Source organism: Salmo salar, chromosome 06, assembly GCF_965601325.2.
Source record: "Salmo salar chromosome 06, fSalSal1, whole genome shotgun sequence".
Lineage (NCBI taxonomy): Eukaryota > Metazoa > Chordata > Actinopteri > Salmoniformes > Salmonidae > Salmo > Salmo salar.
This window is the reverse complement of record NC_138296.1, coordinates 44819266-44838314: the sequence shown is the minus strand read 5'-3', so window position 1 is coordinate 44838314 and position 19049 is coordinate 44819266. Positions and strand designations below refer to the sequence as shown.

At 46.8% G+C, this 19049-nt stretch overlaps 1 protein-coding gene across 1 annotated transcript; it reads left to right on the top strand.

Moving 5' to 3' along the window:
• The first annotated feature begins 2400 nt into the window (after window positions 1-2400).
• Window positions 2401-18250, top strand: LOC106607273 (SH3 and cysteine-rich domain-containing protein 2). Its single transcript, XM_045720595.2, has 10 exons — window positions 2401-2751; window positions 5678-5772; window positions 7048-7138; window positions 8245-8363; window positions 8851-8929; window positions 9160-9248; window positions 9364-9452; window positions 11532-11583; window positions 11985-12122; window positions 12691-18250. Exons 1-10 carry the CDS (start codon window positions 2436-2438, stop codon window positions 12787-12789), a joined length of 1167 nt encoding a protein of 388 aa, XP_045576551.1. The 5' UTR covers window positions 2401-2435; the 3' UTR covers window positions 12790-18250.
• The last annotated feature ends 799 nt before the right edge of the window (window positions 18251-19049 follow it).

Here is a 19049-nt window from a genome sequence, read left to right as displayed (position 1 = left end):
GAACCAATGATAGTCACGTCATGTACAATACGTGGGGTAAGGATGCTGTGTGTGTGTGTGTGTGTGTGGTGTGTGTGTGTGTGTGTGTGTGTGTGTGTGTGTGTGTGTGTGTGTGTGTGTGTGTGTGTGTGTGTGTGTGTGTGTGTGTGTGTGTGTGTGTGTGTGTGTGTGTGTGTGTATATGTCAAATCAGATCAAATGTTATTTGTCACATGCACCTTACAGTGAAGTGCTTACTTACAAGCCTTTAACCAACAATGCAGTTTTAAGAAAAATACCTAAAAAAAAGAAATAAAAGTAACAAATAGTTAAAGAGCAGCAGTAAATAACAATAGCGAGGCTATATACAGGGGGTACCGGTACAGAGTCAATGTGGAGGCTATATACAGGGGGGGTACCGGTACAGAGTCAATGTGGAGGCTATATACAGGGGGGTACCGGTACAGAGTCAATGTGGAGGCTATATACAGGGGGGTACCGGTACAGAGTCAATGTGGAGGCTATATACAGGGGGTACCGGTACAGAGTCAATGTGGAGGCTATATACAGGGGGGTACCGGTACAGAGTCAATGTGGAGGCTATATACAGGGGGTACCGGTACAGAGTCAATGTGGAGGCTATATACAGGGGGGTACCGGTACAGAGTCAATGTGGAGGCTATATACAGGGGGTACCGGTACAGAGTCAATGTGGAGGCTATATACAGGGGGGTACCGGTACAGAGTCAATGTGGAGGCTATATACAGGGGGGTACCGGTACAGAGTCAATGTGGAGGCTATATACAGGGGGTACCGGTACAGAGTCAATGTGGAGGCTATATACAGGGGGTACCGGTACAGAGTCAATGTGGAGGCTATATACAGGGGGTACCGGTACAGAGTCAATGTGGAGGCTACATACAGGGGGTACCAGTACAGAGTCAATGTGGAGACTATATACAGGGGGTACCGGTACAGAGTCAATGTGGAGGCTATATACAGGGGGGTACCGGTACAGAGTCAATGTGGAGGCTATATACAGGGGGTACCGGTACAGAGTCAATGTGGAGGCTATATACAGGGGGTACCGGTACAGAGTCAATGTGGAGGCTATATACAGGGGGTACCGGTACAGAGTCAATGTGGAGGCTATATACAGCGGGTACCGGTACAGAGTCAATGTGGAGGCTATATACAGGGGGTACCGGTACAGAGTCAATGTGCAGGGGCACTGGTGTTGAGGTAATTGAGGTAATATGTACATGTATGTAGAGTTATTAAAGTGGCTATGCATAGATAATAACAGAGAGTAGCAGCAGAGTAAAATATTTGATTAGCTGTTCAGGAGTCTTATGGCTTGGGGGTAGAAGCTGTTTAGAAGCCTCTTGGACCTAGACTTGGCGCTCCGGTACCGCTTGCCGTGCGGTAGCAGAGAGAACAGTCTATGGCTAGGGTGGCTGGAGTCTTTGACAATTTTTAGGGCCTTCCTCTGACACCGCCTGGTAGCTTGACCCCAGTATGTGTGAAAGTATGTGTGTGTATGTGTGTGAATGTGTGCATTGCATGTATACAGTAGGTGTGTGTGATGTGTGTGTATGTTTACCATTTAAGCCCAGCACTCGCACTGACAATGGGCCAGAGGTAGACTGGTGTGATGACATCATCAATAGGCCCTCAACTAACCGGTACCCCTGCACATTGACTCGGTACCGGTGCCCCCTGTATATAGCCTCATTATTGTTATTCTTATTGTGTTATTTTAGCCTACTTGGTAAATATTTTTTAACTCTTCTTAACTGCACTGTTGGTTAAGGGCTTGTAAGTAAGCATTTCACGGTAAAGTCTACACTTGTTGTATTCGGCGCATGTGACAAATAAAGTTTGATTTGGTTTGATAAAGGTACTGAATCAGATAAGGAGCCAGGAGATTGGCTGCTGATAGCTGGTGATAAGGCTGCTGGGTAAACTGGCTCGGTCCTTTTCATCAGCCTTTCTCCCGCTGAACCAGGCAAATGTTATTTACACATCCAAACCTCAACGTAAAGCCTTCCCACTGGACACACACTGGTTGAGTCAACGTTGTTTCCCCGTCATTTCAACAAAATGACTTTGAAATGACTTTGAATTGACGTCCATGCCCAGTGGGTTACGGCTAGCAACCTTAAATGAAACCCAACTAAATGGATCTGAGTGCTAACGTCTTTTTGTGCTGTCGTTTTTTTCATGAAATGGTAAGTCAGCATCGCTTGTTTATGGAACTACATGTTCTATGGAAACGAATTGGCAATGGAAAATTGCTTGTTCATCCTCTCGGGGAACAACTGGTACCTGTTATTGTACCCATTAAATACCCTGACGTGTTGATACCTGTTGTGAATGTTCTCATGCTCTCCTCTCTCCTCTCTCCCTCCCTGCAGCTCCAGCGTCTGAAACGCTCCCTCTCCTTTAAGACCCTGATGCGCAGTAAGAGTGTGGAGAACTTCTTCCAGAGGTCCTACAGTGACGCCCGTCTCCCCCCGGACTTCATCACCGACCCGCCACCCCCCTCCCCGCCCCCTGGCTCTCCCCTCGCCAGTGAACGCTCACCCTCCCTCTCTCCGTCACTCAGCCCCAACCCCTCCCTCTGCTCCCACTCCCCGTCTCTAAGCTCCTCCCCCTCGCTGTCTTCCAAGGCCCCGCCCCCGCCCCACCTGACGCAGGTGACCCACTGCTTCCAGGAGCACATGTTCCGCAAGCCCACCCACTGCCAGCTCTGCAAGCACCTGATCGTGGGTAAGGTGCCTACTTTACCCCCAGGCCTCTCGACACTACCAGCCTGATTAGGCCTCAGTGTCTATGTAGAATTAGTTGCTTCATTCAGCCATTTATCCTGGTTGCTTGATCTTGTTTTTCTAGCTGGTCAGTATTCTTACTTTATTAGGTCACAGCCACTATCCATTATACTACAATCCACTTGACTATTAAGTGAACAGACTTCAAAGGCAGCACTTGACTAGGTACCTAATGACCGGAATAATTTGTTCCTATTCAATAGCAATAACAATGTAATATTGATAACAGTGAAGCAAACATTAGGTGGACTATAATTGGAATTTAAGCAGGAGAATAGCAGAGGCACCACAGAAATGGTATTGCACTCCTCTCGTGGTTGTATTCTTGGTTTTCGGACATAAAGCGTACAGTTTGATTGGATTGAGAAGCTGAGGGCAAGTCTAGTTAGCGTGTTCACGTGTCCTTGATTTGATATGCTGCTGCTTGTGTACAGGTCCCTTAACATTCTCATACTCTTTTCCTCTTTGCTAAATCTACTTCCTGTCGCCATGATTGATTGCAGAAGATGTCTTCCTCTTTGTTTTTGCTTGTGTTTTGCTTACATTGTCGTTTTTTTCTTCACCCCACCAGCTGATCCAGCTGTCCTGTAGCCCGCCTCATCGCTCCCAGTCTCTTCTCTCTCTCTCTCTCTCTCTCTCTCTCTCTCTCTCTCTCTCTCCCAGTCTCTTCTCTCTCTCTCCCAGTCTCTCTGTCTCTCTCTCCCAGTCTCTTCTCTCTCTCTCTCTCTCTTTCACAGTCTCTTCTCTCTCTCTCCCAGTCTCTTCTCTCTCTCTCCCAGTCTCTCTGTCTCTCTGTCTCTCTCTCCCAGTCTCTTCTCTCTCTCTCCCAGTCTCTCTGTCTCTCTGTCTCTCTCTCCAGTCTCTTCTCTCTCTCTCCCAGTCTCTCTGTCTCTCTCTCCCAGTCTCTTTCGCTCTCCCAATCTTTCTGTCCTCTCTTTCTCCCGTCTCTCCTCTCTCTCCCAGTCTCTCCTCTCTCTCCCAGTCTCGCCCCTCTCTCCCAGTCTCTCCTCTCTCTCCCAGTCTCGCCCCTCTCTCCCAGTCTCTCCTCTCTCTCCCAGTCTCTCCTCTCTCTCTCCTAGTCTCTCCTCTCTTCCAGTTTCTCATCTCTCTTCCCGTCTCTCCTCTCTCTTCCCGTCTCTCCTCTCTCTCCCAGTCTATATCAGTCTCTCCCCTCTCTCTCCCAGTTTCTCCTCTCTCTCCCAGTCACCCCCCTCTCTCCCAGTTTCTCCTCTCTCTCTCCCAGTCACCCCCCTCTCTCCCAGTCTCTCCTCTCTCTCTGTCACTCCCAGTCTCTCTCTGTCACTCACAGTCTCTCCTGTCACTCCCAGTTTCTTCTCTCACTTCCAGTTTCTCCTCTCTCTCCCTGTCTCCTCTCTCCCAGTTTTCTTCTCTCTCCCAGTCTCTCCCCTCTCTCCATCTCTCTCCTCTCTCCCAGTCTCTCCCCTCTCTCCCAGTCTCTCCCCTCTCTCCCAGTTTCTCCTCTCTCTCTCTCCCAGTCTCTCTCCTCTCTCTCCCAGCCTCTCTCCTCTCTCCCAGTCTCTCTCCTCTCTCCGTCTCTCTCCTCTCTCCCAGTCTCTCTCATATCTCCCAGTTTCTCTTCTCTCTCCATTTTCTCTTCTCACTCCCAATCTCTCCTCTCTCTCTCCCAGTCTCTCCCCTCTCTCCCAGTCTCTCTTCTCTCTCTCCCAGTCTCTCCTCTCTCTCCCAGTCTCTCCTCTCTCTCTCCCAGTCTCTCATCTCTCTCCCAGTCTCTCCTCTCTCTCCCAGTCTCGCCCCTCTCTCCCAGTCTCTCCTCTCTCTCCCAGTCTCTCCTCTCTCTCTCCTAGTCTCTCCTCTCTCCCTCCAAGTCTCTCCTATCTCCTCTCTCTCTCCTAGTCTCTCCTCTCTCTCCCAGTTTCTCCTCTCTCTCCCAGTCTCTCCTCTCTCTCTCCCAGTCTCCTCTCTCTCTCCTAGTCTCTCATCTCTCTCCCAGTCTCTCCTCCCTTTCCTAGTTTGTAACAGAACTGAGCTTGAGCAAATAGAAGATTCAGTTCAGTTCATGTATTTTTTGGTTTGTGTTTCCACGTCTTTGTCATGGATTGGTAATCATAGGGCTCTAGACTAAATCCTTCTAAACAATATTTTTGGCACGGTAAATAAGTAAACCTTGAATTGGAAATAAATAGTTTGGATGAGTCAAAACAATGTAGCTGAATGACAGGGATTATCTTCTCACTCGCCAACATATCAAAGAAAAACAAAACTAATTATGTCAAGAAAAAGGACAAAGAACATTTCTCCACTCTAACTAGGCTTGTTCCTAAGATAATGCTTGATGAGAATTGGTGTGACTAAAAACCAAATCGAACCCAAATGCCTCCAGCTGGTTGTCAGTCTCTCCACGTTCTGAGAGGGACCGTTGATGATGCGCTGCTTAGTTCAGCAGGCAGTGCCAGCACAATAGAAGTAGGGCAGTGCTTGATCAACCCTCTCTGGATGACTGAGATGAGATTTACATCAAACAGGAACCTGCTCTGATCACATGCCAACCGTATTTATTACTACATTCTGTCTCTCTCTCCCTCTCTCCCTCAACCCCCCCTCCTCTCTTTTTGCTCTCTCTCTCTCTCTCTCTCTCTCTCTCTCTCTCTCTCTCTCTCTCTCTCTCTCTCTCTCACCCCCCTCTCTCTGTCTCCTCTCTCTCTTAACCCTCTCCTCTCTCTCTCTGTCTCTCTCTCCCTCTCTTCCTCTCTCTCCTCTCTCTCTCTCTCTCTCTCTCTCTCTCTCTCTCTCTCTCTCTCTCTCTCTCTCTCTCTCTCTCTCTCTCTCTCTCTCTCTCTCTCTCTCTGTCTGTCTGTCTGTCTGTCTGTCTGTCTGTCTGTCTGTAGGTAACTCTAAACAGGGTCTTCGGTGTAAAACCTGTAAGATGGGTGCTCACCTGTGGTGCACCTCAGAATTGTCCCAGCAGCCCTGCAATGGAAAGGTATGTCCCCTGCCCTGGTCTACAGATCTGGACACACACAACACTCCCCCTGCAACCCCTGCAGTACTGGCCCCAAGGCTGAATAAGTGCTTCTCAAGGTCCTGTCCATGTATGCAGTGAAAAAGTGCTAACCGTATGGGGACACATATGGAATGGGCAGTGAGTATGCAGCAGTGTTTGGGTGTGTATGCGCGTGTATGCGCGTGCGTATGCATTTGTGTACAGCTGTGCGTGCACAGATACTGCTGATGCTGTTGAAACCGGCCCGTTAATCAGTGGTCAGAGTGGTCCCTCTGGTAGAAGGCAGAAGCTCCCCTGTCGGAACTCTGTCTAAATATTCCCTATCTGTTTCAAACCACACAGGATCTCTCTGGATCCCTTCAAGGACGCCAGATAGATGCCATTGGTATGCAGGGGAAGTCAGGGTCCCTGAAAAACGTTGTTTGAGATTCCCTGAGAAACTCAGGAGCTGTTGGATGTAGAAAAAAATACTGTACTGAGAAGTTGAGAGGGAGTGTGTGATGGAGGGAGGGAGGGAGGGGGAGAGGGAGAGGGAGGGAGAGAGAGGGGGAGGGGGAGGGAGGGAGTGTGTGATGGAGGGAGGGAGGGGGAGAGGGAGGGAGGGAGGGACGGAGGGAGGGAGAGAGAGAGGGGGAGGGAGGGAGGGAAGAGAGGGAGGGAGGGAAGAGAGGGAGGGAGGGGGGTAAGAGAGTGATAGGATTATCTACGATGAGCCAGAATATCTTTGGAAGGAACAAAGGAACACCATTCATCCCTGTTACTCTGCCCCTGTATTATAACAGTGCTGATAGCTCATCTCAATGTCAGCGCACATGGAAATCAATATCTCCATTGAAACAGTCCCCGTGCCTAATTCAGTGTGAAATTGTTTGTGTGTTCTGTGTGCAGTTGTGAAAGTGTACGTAGGCTATGTGCTTGTGTGAGTGTTTCATTATGTGTGTGATGAGTGTGCACATAGTTGCGCGTGTCGAGACCCCCGGCAGCAGGTTTAATTGATTTACAATGAAGCCAGAGAAAACACAGTGATGTTAGAAATCTTACTTCTCGCAAGATACTCATGTATTGACTTTTGGCAACTGTTGGTCAGACTGTTGCTGCTAAGTCCGCCCTATCTCGTCCTCTCTCTTTCTCTACTTCAGTTACTGTAATGTAATTCTAGAAATGAGCTGAATAAAACCCCACTACCACTGGCTATAAAAATGAATGAATGTAAACAGAAAATCCATATTATTCTCCCTCCTCTGTGTGTGTTAGTCTGGGGTCGGGGCCTTCAAGCGAAACTTCAGCTCTCCCATGCTGGTCAACGAACAACTGGCTGTCGTCAAGGAGGTGCAGCCCACCCAAGGTGAACATGCCCAGTGAAGAAAGTGTGTGTGTGTGTGTGTGTGTGTGTGTGTGTGTGTGTGTGTGTGTGTGTGTGTGTGTGTGTGTGTGTGTGTGTGTGTGTGTATTTGTGTATCTGCAGCCATGTGTGGGGTGTCGTGCATGAAGACACGGGTGTATTCTCCACGTGTCCATCTGCATGTGTGTGTCGTATCCTAGCCCTGCGAGGAAGTGGACGGGATTCATGTCTTTCAACCTATAGAATAGATCCTTGTGAATAAGGGTCAGCTCTCATTCCACCTGCTGTCCTTTCCTTCTTCCCTGTTTCCTTCCTCCTTCCATCCATCAGTGTTCCCGTTAACCTGCCCCCTCCCTCCCACCACCATAACCCCAGGTCTGTCGCTTTGACCTCTGGGCTTGTGTTCCAAAATGGAACCCTATCCCCTTGGCCCTGTCAAAAGTAGTGCACTTTAAAGGGAATAGGGTGCTGTTTGGGACTCACATTGGGTCTGAGCCAGGGCAGGCTGGGATTATCACCTGTCATTACACACATCAGGTAATACAGGACAGCCCATCTGGCTGCCATTACAGTGACTGTCGAGCAGGGAAATGGCTGGTTCAGTTTTAGTTAAATCTAGGTTTAGTCGAGTTTAGTTAAATCTAGGTTTAAATTGATGGAGCTCTACCTGGAATAGAGAACCAGACCCAACTGATTGTCACTCTGACTGAAACTCTGAAAGCACACCAACTCAATACAGCTTCTACCACTAATGCTTGACTTTCATCTCACCGAACACTGAAACAACAATGCACTTCCTGAAAATACAATGTGCAAACATGTAAAGAGCCTTGGACTTTACTGGTGCCCTCTGTCAGATCTTCAGCAGGTCACTGTCTGTCTGGGACTGTGTCATTACAGCTATATTTAGAGCTCTGGGCTGGGTCTCCCTTAATGGTAGTTATGATGGCAGTTATACATGATCCCAATCTGTGATGCTGCTTCTACAAGATTGTGTGTGTGAGTGTGTGTGTGTGTGTGTGTGCGCGCGCGCGTGTGTGTCTTCTTGCACGTGTGCGTGTCTGTGCGTGTGTCCCTGTAAAGGTTTAAATATCTGTGTGTGTTTTCAGGGGCAGGCCGGGGGCGTGGGGTGGACCCTATTTACGCAGCCCTGCGCTATGGGACATCCCTGGCACAGATGAGCCGCTCCAGTTTTGGGAGCGTGTCCGAGTCGCCCACGCACAGCCAGGTATGACGTCGCCACCTGTACCATGGGGACACACAGCCTGTTAATTAGTGACTCTATAGATGGTGTCTTCACCTTCGTGTGACCCTGTATTCAATCTTCACATGTTCCTTCACCTTCGTGTGACCCTGTATTCAATCTTCACATGTTCCTTCACCTTCACGTGAGCCTATTTCTCTTGTCCTGTTGTGTTTCTGTACAACAGGAAGGCTGTTAAAAAATAAATGATTTTACCAGGTAAGTTGACTGAGAACAGATTCTCAGTCTCTGAGTCATAGAGATATACTGTATCTAAGAATGCTAGTTTAAGGAGGGAGAATTGCTGGGATTACTGGTTGGCGGGAAAGGTTTATGACATAGAGAACTACAGAAACACATTTAGTGTCTCGATGTGTCCCGAGTTTGTCCTCTCTCACTCTGTTCCATCTTTTCCTCTATGATTTGTTGTCTTAAATGCCTCTTTTCTCCATTTCTTTTCTCTGTTTCTTAGGGTGACGGAGGGGAAGGAGGAGAGGAGGGGGAGCAGAGGCAGTATAGCATGGAGGAGGAGATGCCACAGGAGACAGGGGGTAAGAACACGAGTGTGTGTGTGTGTGTGTGTGTGTGTGTGTGTGTGTGTGTGTGTGTGTGTGTGTGTGTGTGTGTGTGTGTGTGTGTGTGTGTGTGTGTGTGTGTGTGTGTCTGTTTGCGTGTGTGTGCCCTAATGTATTTGTGTGTGTGTGTATCTTGAGCATGTACATCCTTGCTTGCTGTCTGACCTGATCGTTCAGGTTGAGTGACCCATCTCCTTGTCTGTCAGACCTGCCTCAGTGTGAAAACGAGAAGGCTGAACCAGAGGGTGGGGACAGCGAGCAGTTCCAGGAGCCTGTAGAGGAAACCAGCGTGAAGGTACACACACACACACACAGTCCTTTTCCTGCTAGCTGACCTTATGTTCAGAGACACTATATTTAACTAAAACGTTTTCCATCTGTATTCCTTCTCCCTGTCCGTGTCCATCCAGGTTCCCAAGCGTATTGAGGTTCACTCGATCCACACGTATGTAGCGCTCTACAAGTTCCTGCCTCAGGAGCACCACGACCTCGGACTAGAGTGAGTGATTGAATGGGGCCTGTATGTGTGTACGTCCCAGTATTTTACTGCAGCTGTCATTTCTTCCAGATTCAAACGTCCGTACCATCTGTAGAAGGGACAATGTGAAGGAACCCTTAAGGAGGTGCAGCCTGCTAATTATCAAACACAACGACAATTACCGCCCACGCATACACACAGTCCGCTTTTTTTTTGGGGGGGGGGGGGGGGGTGAGCTGAATGATAAAGACACCGAAAAGAAAATGAATTAGAGATGAAAGGATGAGGAGAAATATGGAGGGACTAGATCGAGAGAACAGCTTGAAACAGACATAGACACAGAGGGAGAGGAAAAAACAGGGGGGTGGGGGAAGGGAGAGACAAAAGAGAAGCAAACAATGCCAGCAGAACAGAGAGAGGGTAGAAGGGAGTGAGAGGAAGAGGAGGAGGAAGGAAAGATAGAAGAGTATAAAGGTCAGGATGTGTGTTAGGGAGAGAAGAGAGCTGTGGGAGCAGGTAATAAAGAGGTGCATCACCATGGGGATGGTTCACAGCCACCTGGTGTCTCACGGGTGTGTGTGTGTGTGTGTGTGTGTGTGTGTGTGTGTGTGTGTGTGTGTGTGTGTGTGTGTGTGTGTGTGTGTGTGTGTGTGTGTGTGTGTGTGTGTGTGTGTGTGTGTGTGTGTGTGTGTGTGTGTGTGTGTGTGTGTGTGTGTGTGTGTGTGTGTGTGTGTGTGACAGGCCAGGACGATCAAATAGGGCAGCAGGGAGAGCAGAGCAGACACCCAAGGGACTCCATAGAGAGAATTAGTGTAATGGGGACAGTACACTAGCTCTGTATATAGGACAGTGGATACTGGATAGTCTGTGTACATGAGTCTGATTCATGTTTATGTGTTTTTAGGTGCTGTGTGCTTGTGCATAGGGCTGTGACGGTCATGGAAGTTTGGATGATGGTAATAGGCCAGCCAAATGACCGCGGTCACTGTAATACCTGTTCAAATAGCCTGGGAAAAATATATATACACATTTTCTCCTTTCCTCTGCTCCGCTCCCGACTCCATGTGCTGCCATAGAAATATAATTAATAGAATGGGCGTCCCCATTCAAGTCAATGGTGGCATAATGGGTGGAAGTAAAAGCAGGATGTAAAAGCAGGAAGTGTGCCCATCAATATGTGCTGTGCTTTGTTGATTCAACTCAACTGACAGTACAAAAAAGACATTATATTGCATGAGCCACATCAGTCAACATCATTTGAATGGACATTCTACATTACCATGGAAGTTATTCTGTCACAGTATCAAACAGCCTAGGCAACTGAAGACTCGCTTGCTACAACACCGTGCTTGTTTCAGCAAGGAGAAACAAAGTCTCATTGCGTTGTTAAGAGTCCATGTTACCGCAGATATGGACTCGACCGCACCGCTGCCCGGCCGCCCCGTCTCCAGTCAGCTGTTCGCGCCACAAAAAAAGAATTCATCATAATGTTTTTTCTTTAAGAGGTTATTTTATTTTCATGTCGGCCTTCAGCCATAACTGTCTGTTACGCGCTTATACGGTCGTTGTGCCAGATCTATGTTGTACATGCATGTCTGCGTGTGTTTTTCTTTTGGGGGGGGGTGAGGGTCTGTGAGTTGTGAGCTATTATGTATGTGTAAATTGTGTGCGTGTGTTTGCACGGGTATGTGCGTCTGTGAGTGAGAGAAAGGTAGAGAGGGAGAAAGACAGAGTCACTGTTTGTCAGACACCGTGCTAGTCGGCTCGGGGAATCGAACCAATTGACCCATCGGTTTACGGGCCGACGCGCTTAACCGCTAGGACACCAGCCGCCACCTCTGAGTCACGGGAGGGTAGCATGCTGTGTGCAAAGATACACCACCGAGTACAGTACTCACTCAGTCTATAGTCCCTGTACTCTGTGGTCACATTTGTTTGAAATCATGGACACACTCTCCCGGTATGGTTCTCTTCACTTTTCTTCAATGCTGGCTTTCATGTGCTCTCTCCCTCCCTGCTTTTTCTCTCCCCTCTTCCCTCCTAACCCCCCCCCCACCCCCTTCCCTTATCCTCCTCTCTGTCTTTCTTTCTCTCTCTCAGGCCTGGTGATCGGGTGCTGGTCACTGATGATTCTAATGAAGAGTGGTGGAAGGTGGGCAATGAATAATCTCCACCACTGTAAATGTGTGTGTGTGTGTGTGTGTGTGTGTGTGTGTGTGTGTGTGTGTGTGTGTGTGTGTGTGTGTGTGTGTGTGTGTGTGTGTGTGTGTGTGTGTGTGTGTGTGTGTGCGTGTGTGTGTGTTTGCGTGAGTGAGTGAGTGCGTTAGTTAGTTAGTTAGGCGTGTGAATATGAACTATATCACCTGCCATATTGTTGGCCTCTCCTAAACATCCAGGCAGTCAGAAATAGAAACATAATTTCCTCAGAAAATCACTTTAAGAGGGAAACATAATGAATTCAACTAGGGTTGCTTTATTGGCTCGGTAATGAGTATTTATTTGTATTTATTTGAATATATGTCATATTTACTCTACGTGTCATCTGTGGGGCAGGGAAAGTGTGGAGACAAGGTGGGCTTCTTCCCTGCTAACTTCGTCCAGAGGGTGCGCCCAGGGGAGAGGGTGTGGAGGGTCACCCAGCCTGTCCCTGCCAGCCGAGGGATGGGCCACATGCCAGTGAAGGAGGATCAGGTGAGACACTCATTTTGTCTCGTCTTTCTTCCTTTGCCCTGTAGTTGTGCCAAAACGATCTATTTCTTGTCTGCTTCCACTGCCTTTCTATTTGAACCTTCCTAAACACCCTTGTCTTTTTTTACCTCCTACTCGCTCTCTCTCTCTCTCTCTCTCTCTCTCTCTCTCTCTCTCTCCCCTCTCGCTCTCTTTCTCCCCTCTCTCTCTCCCCTGTCTCTCTCTCTCCCCTGTCTCTCTCTCTCCCCTGTCTCTCTCGCTCACTCTCCCCTCTCTCTCTCTTTCTCCCCTCTCTCTCTCTTTCTCCCCTCTCTCTCTCTTTCTCCCCTCTCTCTCTCCCCTGTCTCTCTCTCTCCCCTGTCTCTCTCTCTCCCCTGTCTCTCTCGCTCTCTCTCCCCTCTCTCTCTCTCTCCCCTCTCTCTCTCTCTCTCCCCTGTCTCTCTCTCTCCCCTGTCTCTCTCTCTCCCCTGTCTCTCTCTCTCCCCTGTCTCTCTCTCTCCCCTGTCTCTCTCTCTCCCCTGTCTCTCTCTCTCCCCTGTCTCTCTCTCTCTCCTCTCTCCCTCTCTGTCAGATCTGTGTGGGGAAGAGTGAGGACAGTGAGGGTTTCCTGAAGCTGAGCAGTGGGAAGAAGAGAGGACTGGTCCCTGCTAAATCCATTGAGGAGATCTAACCTCTGTCTCAACACCAGCCCCCGTCTCTCTCTCTCTCTCTTACCAGCACCCTGTAACCTCCCCACACACCCCTTTAAGGCCTGAGGAGGACCAGCCAGTCCGGGGGTCCGCCAACACCACCATCGTGAGGCCCACCACCCTACTAAACTGAGTGGGGAGCAGGGACAGTTCAGCTTGTGAATTCCAGGTGATATGGAGGATGCCCCAGCCTTATCCTTGCTGGCCTTGTCTCCTCCACCCCAATGTAGCTGACAACCCGGACTTGAAAGGGTTGGCTTCCCTTCCACAGTGGGTTGGCCTAGGTGTTGTGGAGGATTATCTAAGCCCCCAATGCCCCATGTTTTCCTGCTGTAATGTACCTTAGTCTATTAGTGAACTGGGTTTGTCTTTAGTCCACACCATTTTAGGACTGAAGGACTGGCTGCTGTGGACTCCAGTAACTTCCCTCAGGAAGGAAGGAACTTTGAGACTATTTTCTGTCTGGTGAGTCTGGTCTCTCTGTGTGTGATTTGACCAGTTCTTTTTCACTGTCCTCTATGGCTGGATATCAAGAGGCTGAAGAATGCAGGATTAAGGCCGTCGCACACTATACAGTCGAAACGTGGCGCGCCGTTTCGCGCATATATAATGACTAAAATGTGTGCCGTTTTTTGTTCATTTTGGTGTTCGGCAGGTTTTTTTTTTGTCTGTTCGCTCACACAATTTTTTTATTGGGGCAAGTTGAAGTTCGGTAGCCGACGTCTACGCCCTTTCGTCTGTCATTGGTCAACTGTAGTGTTTTCAAATGAAGGTCTTTAAGGGAGTATGGGAGCCGTGCCCGCACACCTAGCCGAGTTCTGCTAGGAGCAAACAGAACCTAGTATTAGAGTACGTTACCTTCGTCAGGAGGATGTATTTGTGTTGTGTGTGGGGGTAATGTTCCTGGACACTGCATGGAAGAAAACATTTGTTCTTTCTCTGATGAACTAGAACAAGTGTGACACTCCTGGTGGCAGCATCACAGATGGACGCCTACTATGATCACAGTAATTCATTTAAGAGGTGACCGTGAAGGAGATAATTGCATGCTGAAGGATGTACTTGTTTCAATGTCGGTGTCAGTGAGATGTTCAAGATACTGGTAATGGTTGTAAGTGTTTGCATTTACTCTCACCCTTTCCTTTGGTCCACACTCTCTCACTCTCTCTCTCTCTCTCTCTCTCTCTCTCTCTCTCTCTCTCTCTCTCTCTCTCTCTCTCTCCATCTTTCTCAGCTATCACATTGGTCCCTTGGCTGGGATTTGACTTCAGCTTAATTTACACTGGCACAGAACTGCTCTGCAAGGACGGATGGACGGGCAGGTGGGTGGGTGACACTGGGCAGAGTACACCCTGGTCAGACCAGACAGCCAGCAGAGGACAGGACAAACTAGGTCTATTTCGACACACACTCTCTCAGATCCTGACTCACTGGCTGACTCACTGACATTTGACCTCGCACTTGGCAGGTTCGAAAAGGTCATGGATGTACGCCACGTCATTCTATTGTGCAGGTCAATCACACACTTCAGAAAATGTGTTTTTCTATGTCCTATTTATGAAAAATACAAGAGATTAAATTAGATTGGGGCGGTGAATACTTTCATAAATACTTCAATGTCTTTTGTTCTCTCTCTCAGTAGTGTTTGAATAGCCTAGACTGTAGAAAACATCTATGAATAGAGCCATTGTTAAAAAAAGAAACAAATGGAGCAACAACAACACTTTTTTTTAACTGCTCTAAATTTGTTTCAATTTTCTGGCCAATTTAGCAGACGGTCACTGAGGAGCCGTGGAAGACTTGGGAAGTGTTTTCATGTCTTTAGGCTTGTCTGTTTGGTTCACCGCTGGTAAACAAACAACAGCCAAGAGCCAGTCGGCTGGAAAACCACAAGATGAACAGACCTTGTAAGTGTGACAACCGGACATGGTCCCACTGGTCTGAGGGACAGGGAGCGAGGGATATGGAGGGATGTAGACAAAAGGGGTTGACCCGGGTGTTGAACCATCATAAATCAATGTGTCTGTATGCAGGTTTCTTTGTCTATGGCTGACCAATTCAACATTGATCAAATGTCAGTCTCACTCTCTCTCTCTCTCTCTTTCCCTCTGTCTCTCGCTCTCTCTTTCCCTCTGTCTCTCTCTCTCTTTCCCTCTGTCTCTCGTTCTCTCTTTCCCTCTGTCTCTCGCTCTCTTTCCCTCTGTCTCTCTCTCTCTCTCTTTCCCTCTGTCTCTCTCTCTCTTTCCCTCTGTCTCTCTCTCTCTTTCCCTCTGTCTCTCTCTCTCTTTCCCTCTGTCTCTCTCTCTCTCTCTTTCCCTCTGTCTCGCTCTCTCTTTCCCTCTGTCTCTCTCTCTCTTTCCCTCTCTCTCGCGCTCTCTCTTTCCCTCTGTCTCTCGCTCTCTCTCTCTCTTTCCCTCTGTCTCTGCTAGTAGTGGGAGGAGTAGCTGGACTGCTGTATTGTACATGTTGATGTAAGCATGTTTAATGATAAGATAATGGGTTATATTTCAATGTTTCCATAATGTACTGATTATTTATTGATTTAGACAGATATCTATCTACTTGCTGAGTTGCAGCACGTAGCTTTCACACTGTTGGCATTAACGACCAATAACATGTCCCCTCCCTCTTCCTGTAATATAAGAGTACAGTGTATACATTAAGTCATCTGAAGTGTAAAAGAAGTACGATGATGAATATATTGGGTGCGTTCGTAAATTCAATCTGGAGTGCCAGAGTGAGCTCTGGGCATTCGTAAATTCAGAGGGTTTCGCTCTCGGAGCTCACGCGGGACGCTCCGGCCGAGGAGGAGGGTTGATCCAAGCGTTCAGACCCCACAACGACAGTCAAGCACCCAAGCTAACTGGCTAACTTTGGCTAACCTGCTAGCTACTTACAGACACAAATGAGAGAACACCTCACTCTGACCAGTTTACTCACCCTAGCAGAGCTGGTTAGGCTGTTTTCATGTTATCTAGAGCGTTGGTGACTGTAACTGTGCTGCCTGCAACAATTTAATTATGCTTTCTTTGCCGACGTTTACTGACGCCGGCCATATTCAACGGGTGTTGCGTGTTCGTAAATTCATTACTTATGCTCTGGCACACTCAGACAAGAGTGCTCTGAAATCAGTGTAGATAGGCAGAGCGAATTTACGAACGCACCCATTATTTAATGTTTTGTTCCTCACATTGTGCATGAAAATATGATCATCTTTGAGTCTATATCCTCTGTGTGTGTGTGTGGATGGATGACGTTTCACAGACTGTGATGAATATTGTTTTTTCCTTCCATTGGGTCCATGTGTTCCTATGTATAGTGAGGACTTCTCTGGTCCTCACAGTCCCAGACCAGGAGCTAACAAGACCACAGTATAGTCGAATTTTCACATAAGATGTACATTTCCGGTGTGTTCATGTAGACTTAGAGTCTGTCACCCTTTGTGGACCCTGTTTGCTTCGCTCTTCATGTAGCATTTCTGTGTACAGGCCCTGGCCTCGTTTCCCAGTTGCGATGTAACTTAAGCATTACGACGATTTTACCAGATGCGTCGTTATTTACGAACCAACTTTTTAAAGAGATACTGCCTCTGTAATTTTGGTCATAAATAGCATGTCACGGAATGAAGGGTACAGTTACAGTTTTCTGTGTTTTTATTTTATTTATCCTGCCCACATGCCCAAAGCTGGCAGCACACAAGTAATCATCTATTCAAAGCGACACTGCACGCGACCCGATCATAATGCCCATAGTCAATTTGGTTTGACATTCAATATCCCTATGGGGCAAGTTAGGGACCATTAGTAAATTACACAATATTGGGACAATATTTTAAAACGTTAATATCTCCAAATTTCTATGACTTAAAAACCTCAAACCAATTGTAAAAATAAATATGCAAATATTGTAAGCATTTAACCTTTTACTGCAGTGGGCTAACTCAGGGTCACACAGAGTGTTTCTTGGTAGTCTTAAACAAATCTACTTTGAAACAAAAGTAGACACCTCACACACTTGGTTATGGGCTTAAAAAAAGAAGACACCTGTACCATGTCAGATATAGAGTTGAAATGTATTCCATTTTGAGTTTGCATCCCAATATTACACGTTATATACATCACAGAATACTGAAATATAACAAAACTTTTTGACATAGAAACACAAGTTTTTCTGAAGTTTAAAAAAAATAATGTTGATTAATTATGAAAATATGAAAAATATGAATAACATTCCACTCATGAGGCCACTAGGTCATTTGACTGCATGAAAGAGCTACTGAGACAACAAAATAATATGCAACATGAAAATATTGTCCCATTTACATTGTGTAATTTATTGATTTCCCTAACTATCCCCAGAGATAGGCTATCCAAAGTCAAACCACCTTTGCCCCGATTAGCTGAAGCTAATTGGCTAAATAATTTGGCTAACTATTTCCACCTGCGAACACACAAGACACCCACATTAAACCACACCCCAAAACCAACTCACGTTTGAATTCAGTCATGGCCGCTAGCATTTGCTAATGAACCAAATCCAGAACAAGGCCAAATTAGGAAGTGCAGTCACCCTTTAAAAGTGTTTCCCAAACAAGCATGTAGAGAGGCATAACGTTCGCGTCATTAGACCATGTGTCGATACTGGTTGGATCAAAAGAAAAGCAGCACTCTCAAATCAGCTTTCTCCATTCAAATCTTACCTTAACATTAGAATTAGAATTATCCCACAATCCTGACGATGGATCACTTCCTATGAGATATTACCACCTACAGTATGGCTGCAAATAGGCTATTGAGTTGGCTTACTATGCCCAATAATAATGCACTAACTCACAGAGTGGGTCCATCATTGCGCAAGTGTTGTCACACATCATGAAACACATTGAGGCAAAAAATTACAGATAGTAGCCTAGTAGCAAAATAGAACTCAATTGATTGAACATTAAATGCATTTCAATATGATTGAAATAGCCTAAATAGGCCATGTACCCTATGTATCTTTTAAAGCAGTCATCTCCGTTTTCATTTGAAACATAATTGTATCCTTGACTTGTTTGTAACAAATACTTTGTTAACTTTGTATTTGTAGTCAACTTCGTTTTGAAGTTATCAGCAGTCACAGTCAGACAGATAGAATCAAGATGTTCAGGCTGTGTTTAGCAGAGATCTGTGAATAAAGTGACGCAGAAGGGCACTTTGGGCACGAGTGGTCTGCAAAGGTTTTTAAGAGTCACGTTACTAACGAAGGATCTGGGAAAACACCTCGGCTACTAAAGACACATCGTTTAGAACGTTCTAACGATGATCTATCAAGATGAAGGCTCTGGGAAACAAGGCTCTGCACAGTAAGTGTATGTTTTAGTGTGTGTGCGGGATATAGCCTTAGTTAATATCACTGGAAGAACCCATGCCTCAATAAAAAAATCTTTAACCCTGAATGAAACTCTGGTGTTGTGCGAGTAACTGTCTCTGCTCTCATTCTCCCTCGTCTAGCCACTTTACTCTTTAGTACCAGCATCATGTCCTCTTTGCTCACACTCCATTGTTCTCACTCACTTCCGCTCGACAGATGTAGGATCTTAAATTGAGCCAGTTCGCTACAGCAGGAAAATAATCCCACAGCAACTGGAAATGTGATTTACTATGTGGATTATAATATAATGGACATTGTTAAATGTTTTGATACGTTTTTCGTAAGGGAAAATCAAGTCTGACTTTTTTGGTGGAAATTACTAACTTCAGAAGCCTTTTTAAATCTCAAATACATTACAAGTACAACATTTCATGCATTGCATTTTCCTCCAACACATCTCTTTCTTTTGTGAAAGAACCTCTACACTTCATTTTGCAGGGTAGGATAGTGTGACAATGGACTTCCAGAGTCCTTGTCTAAGTATAGGGAAAACATTTACATTTACGTCATTTAGCAGACGCTCTTAACAAAAGCTTTACTGAAATGGGGCCTACTTCTACAACTACCAATGACTGTAATCTGGCCTTTCTCTAGTGTGTGTGCCTTAGTATGAGTGTGTGTGTGTTTTCTCCTATTCTCTCAGCCTCCACACTGTTACAGTAGAGAGAGAGGGTGTGTGTGTGTCTGTGTGTGTGCAGTATGTGTGTGTGCCTGTATGTGTGAATGTGCGGTGTGGGCACCCTCGCTGGCAGAGGTGTGTTACAGCAGCAGGGGTATTTTGGTGTCCTCTTGTGTGCCTGTAGTAGCCACCTAATTAGTGTATAAGGAG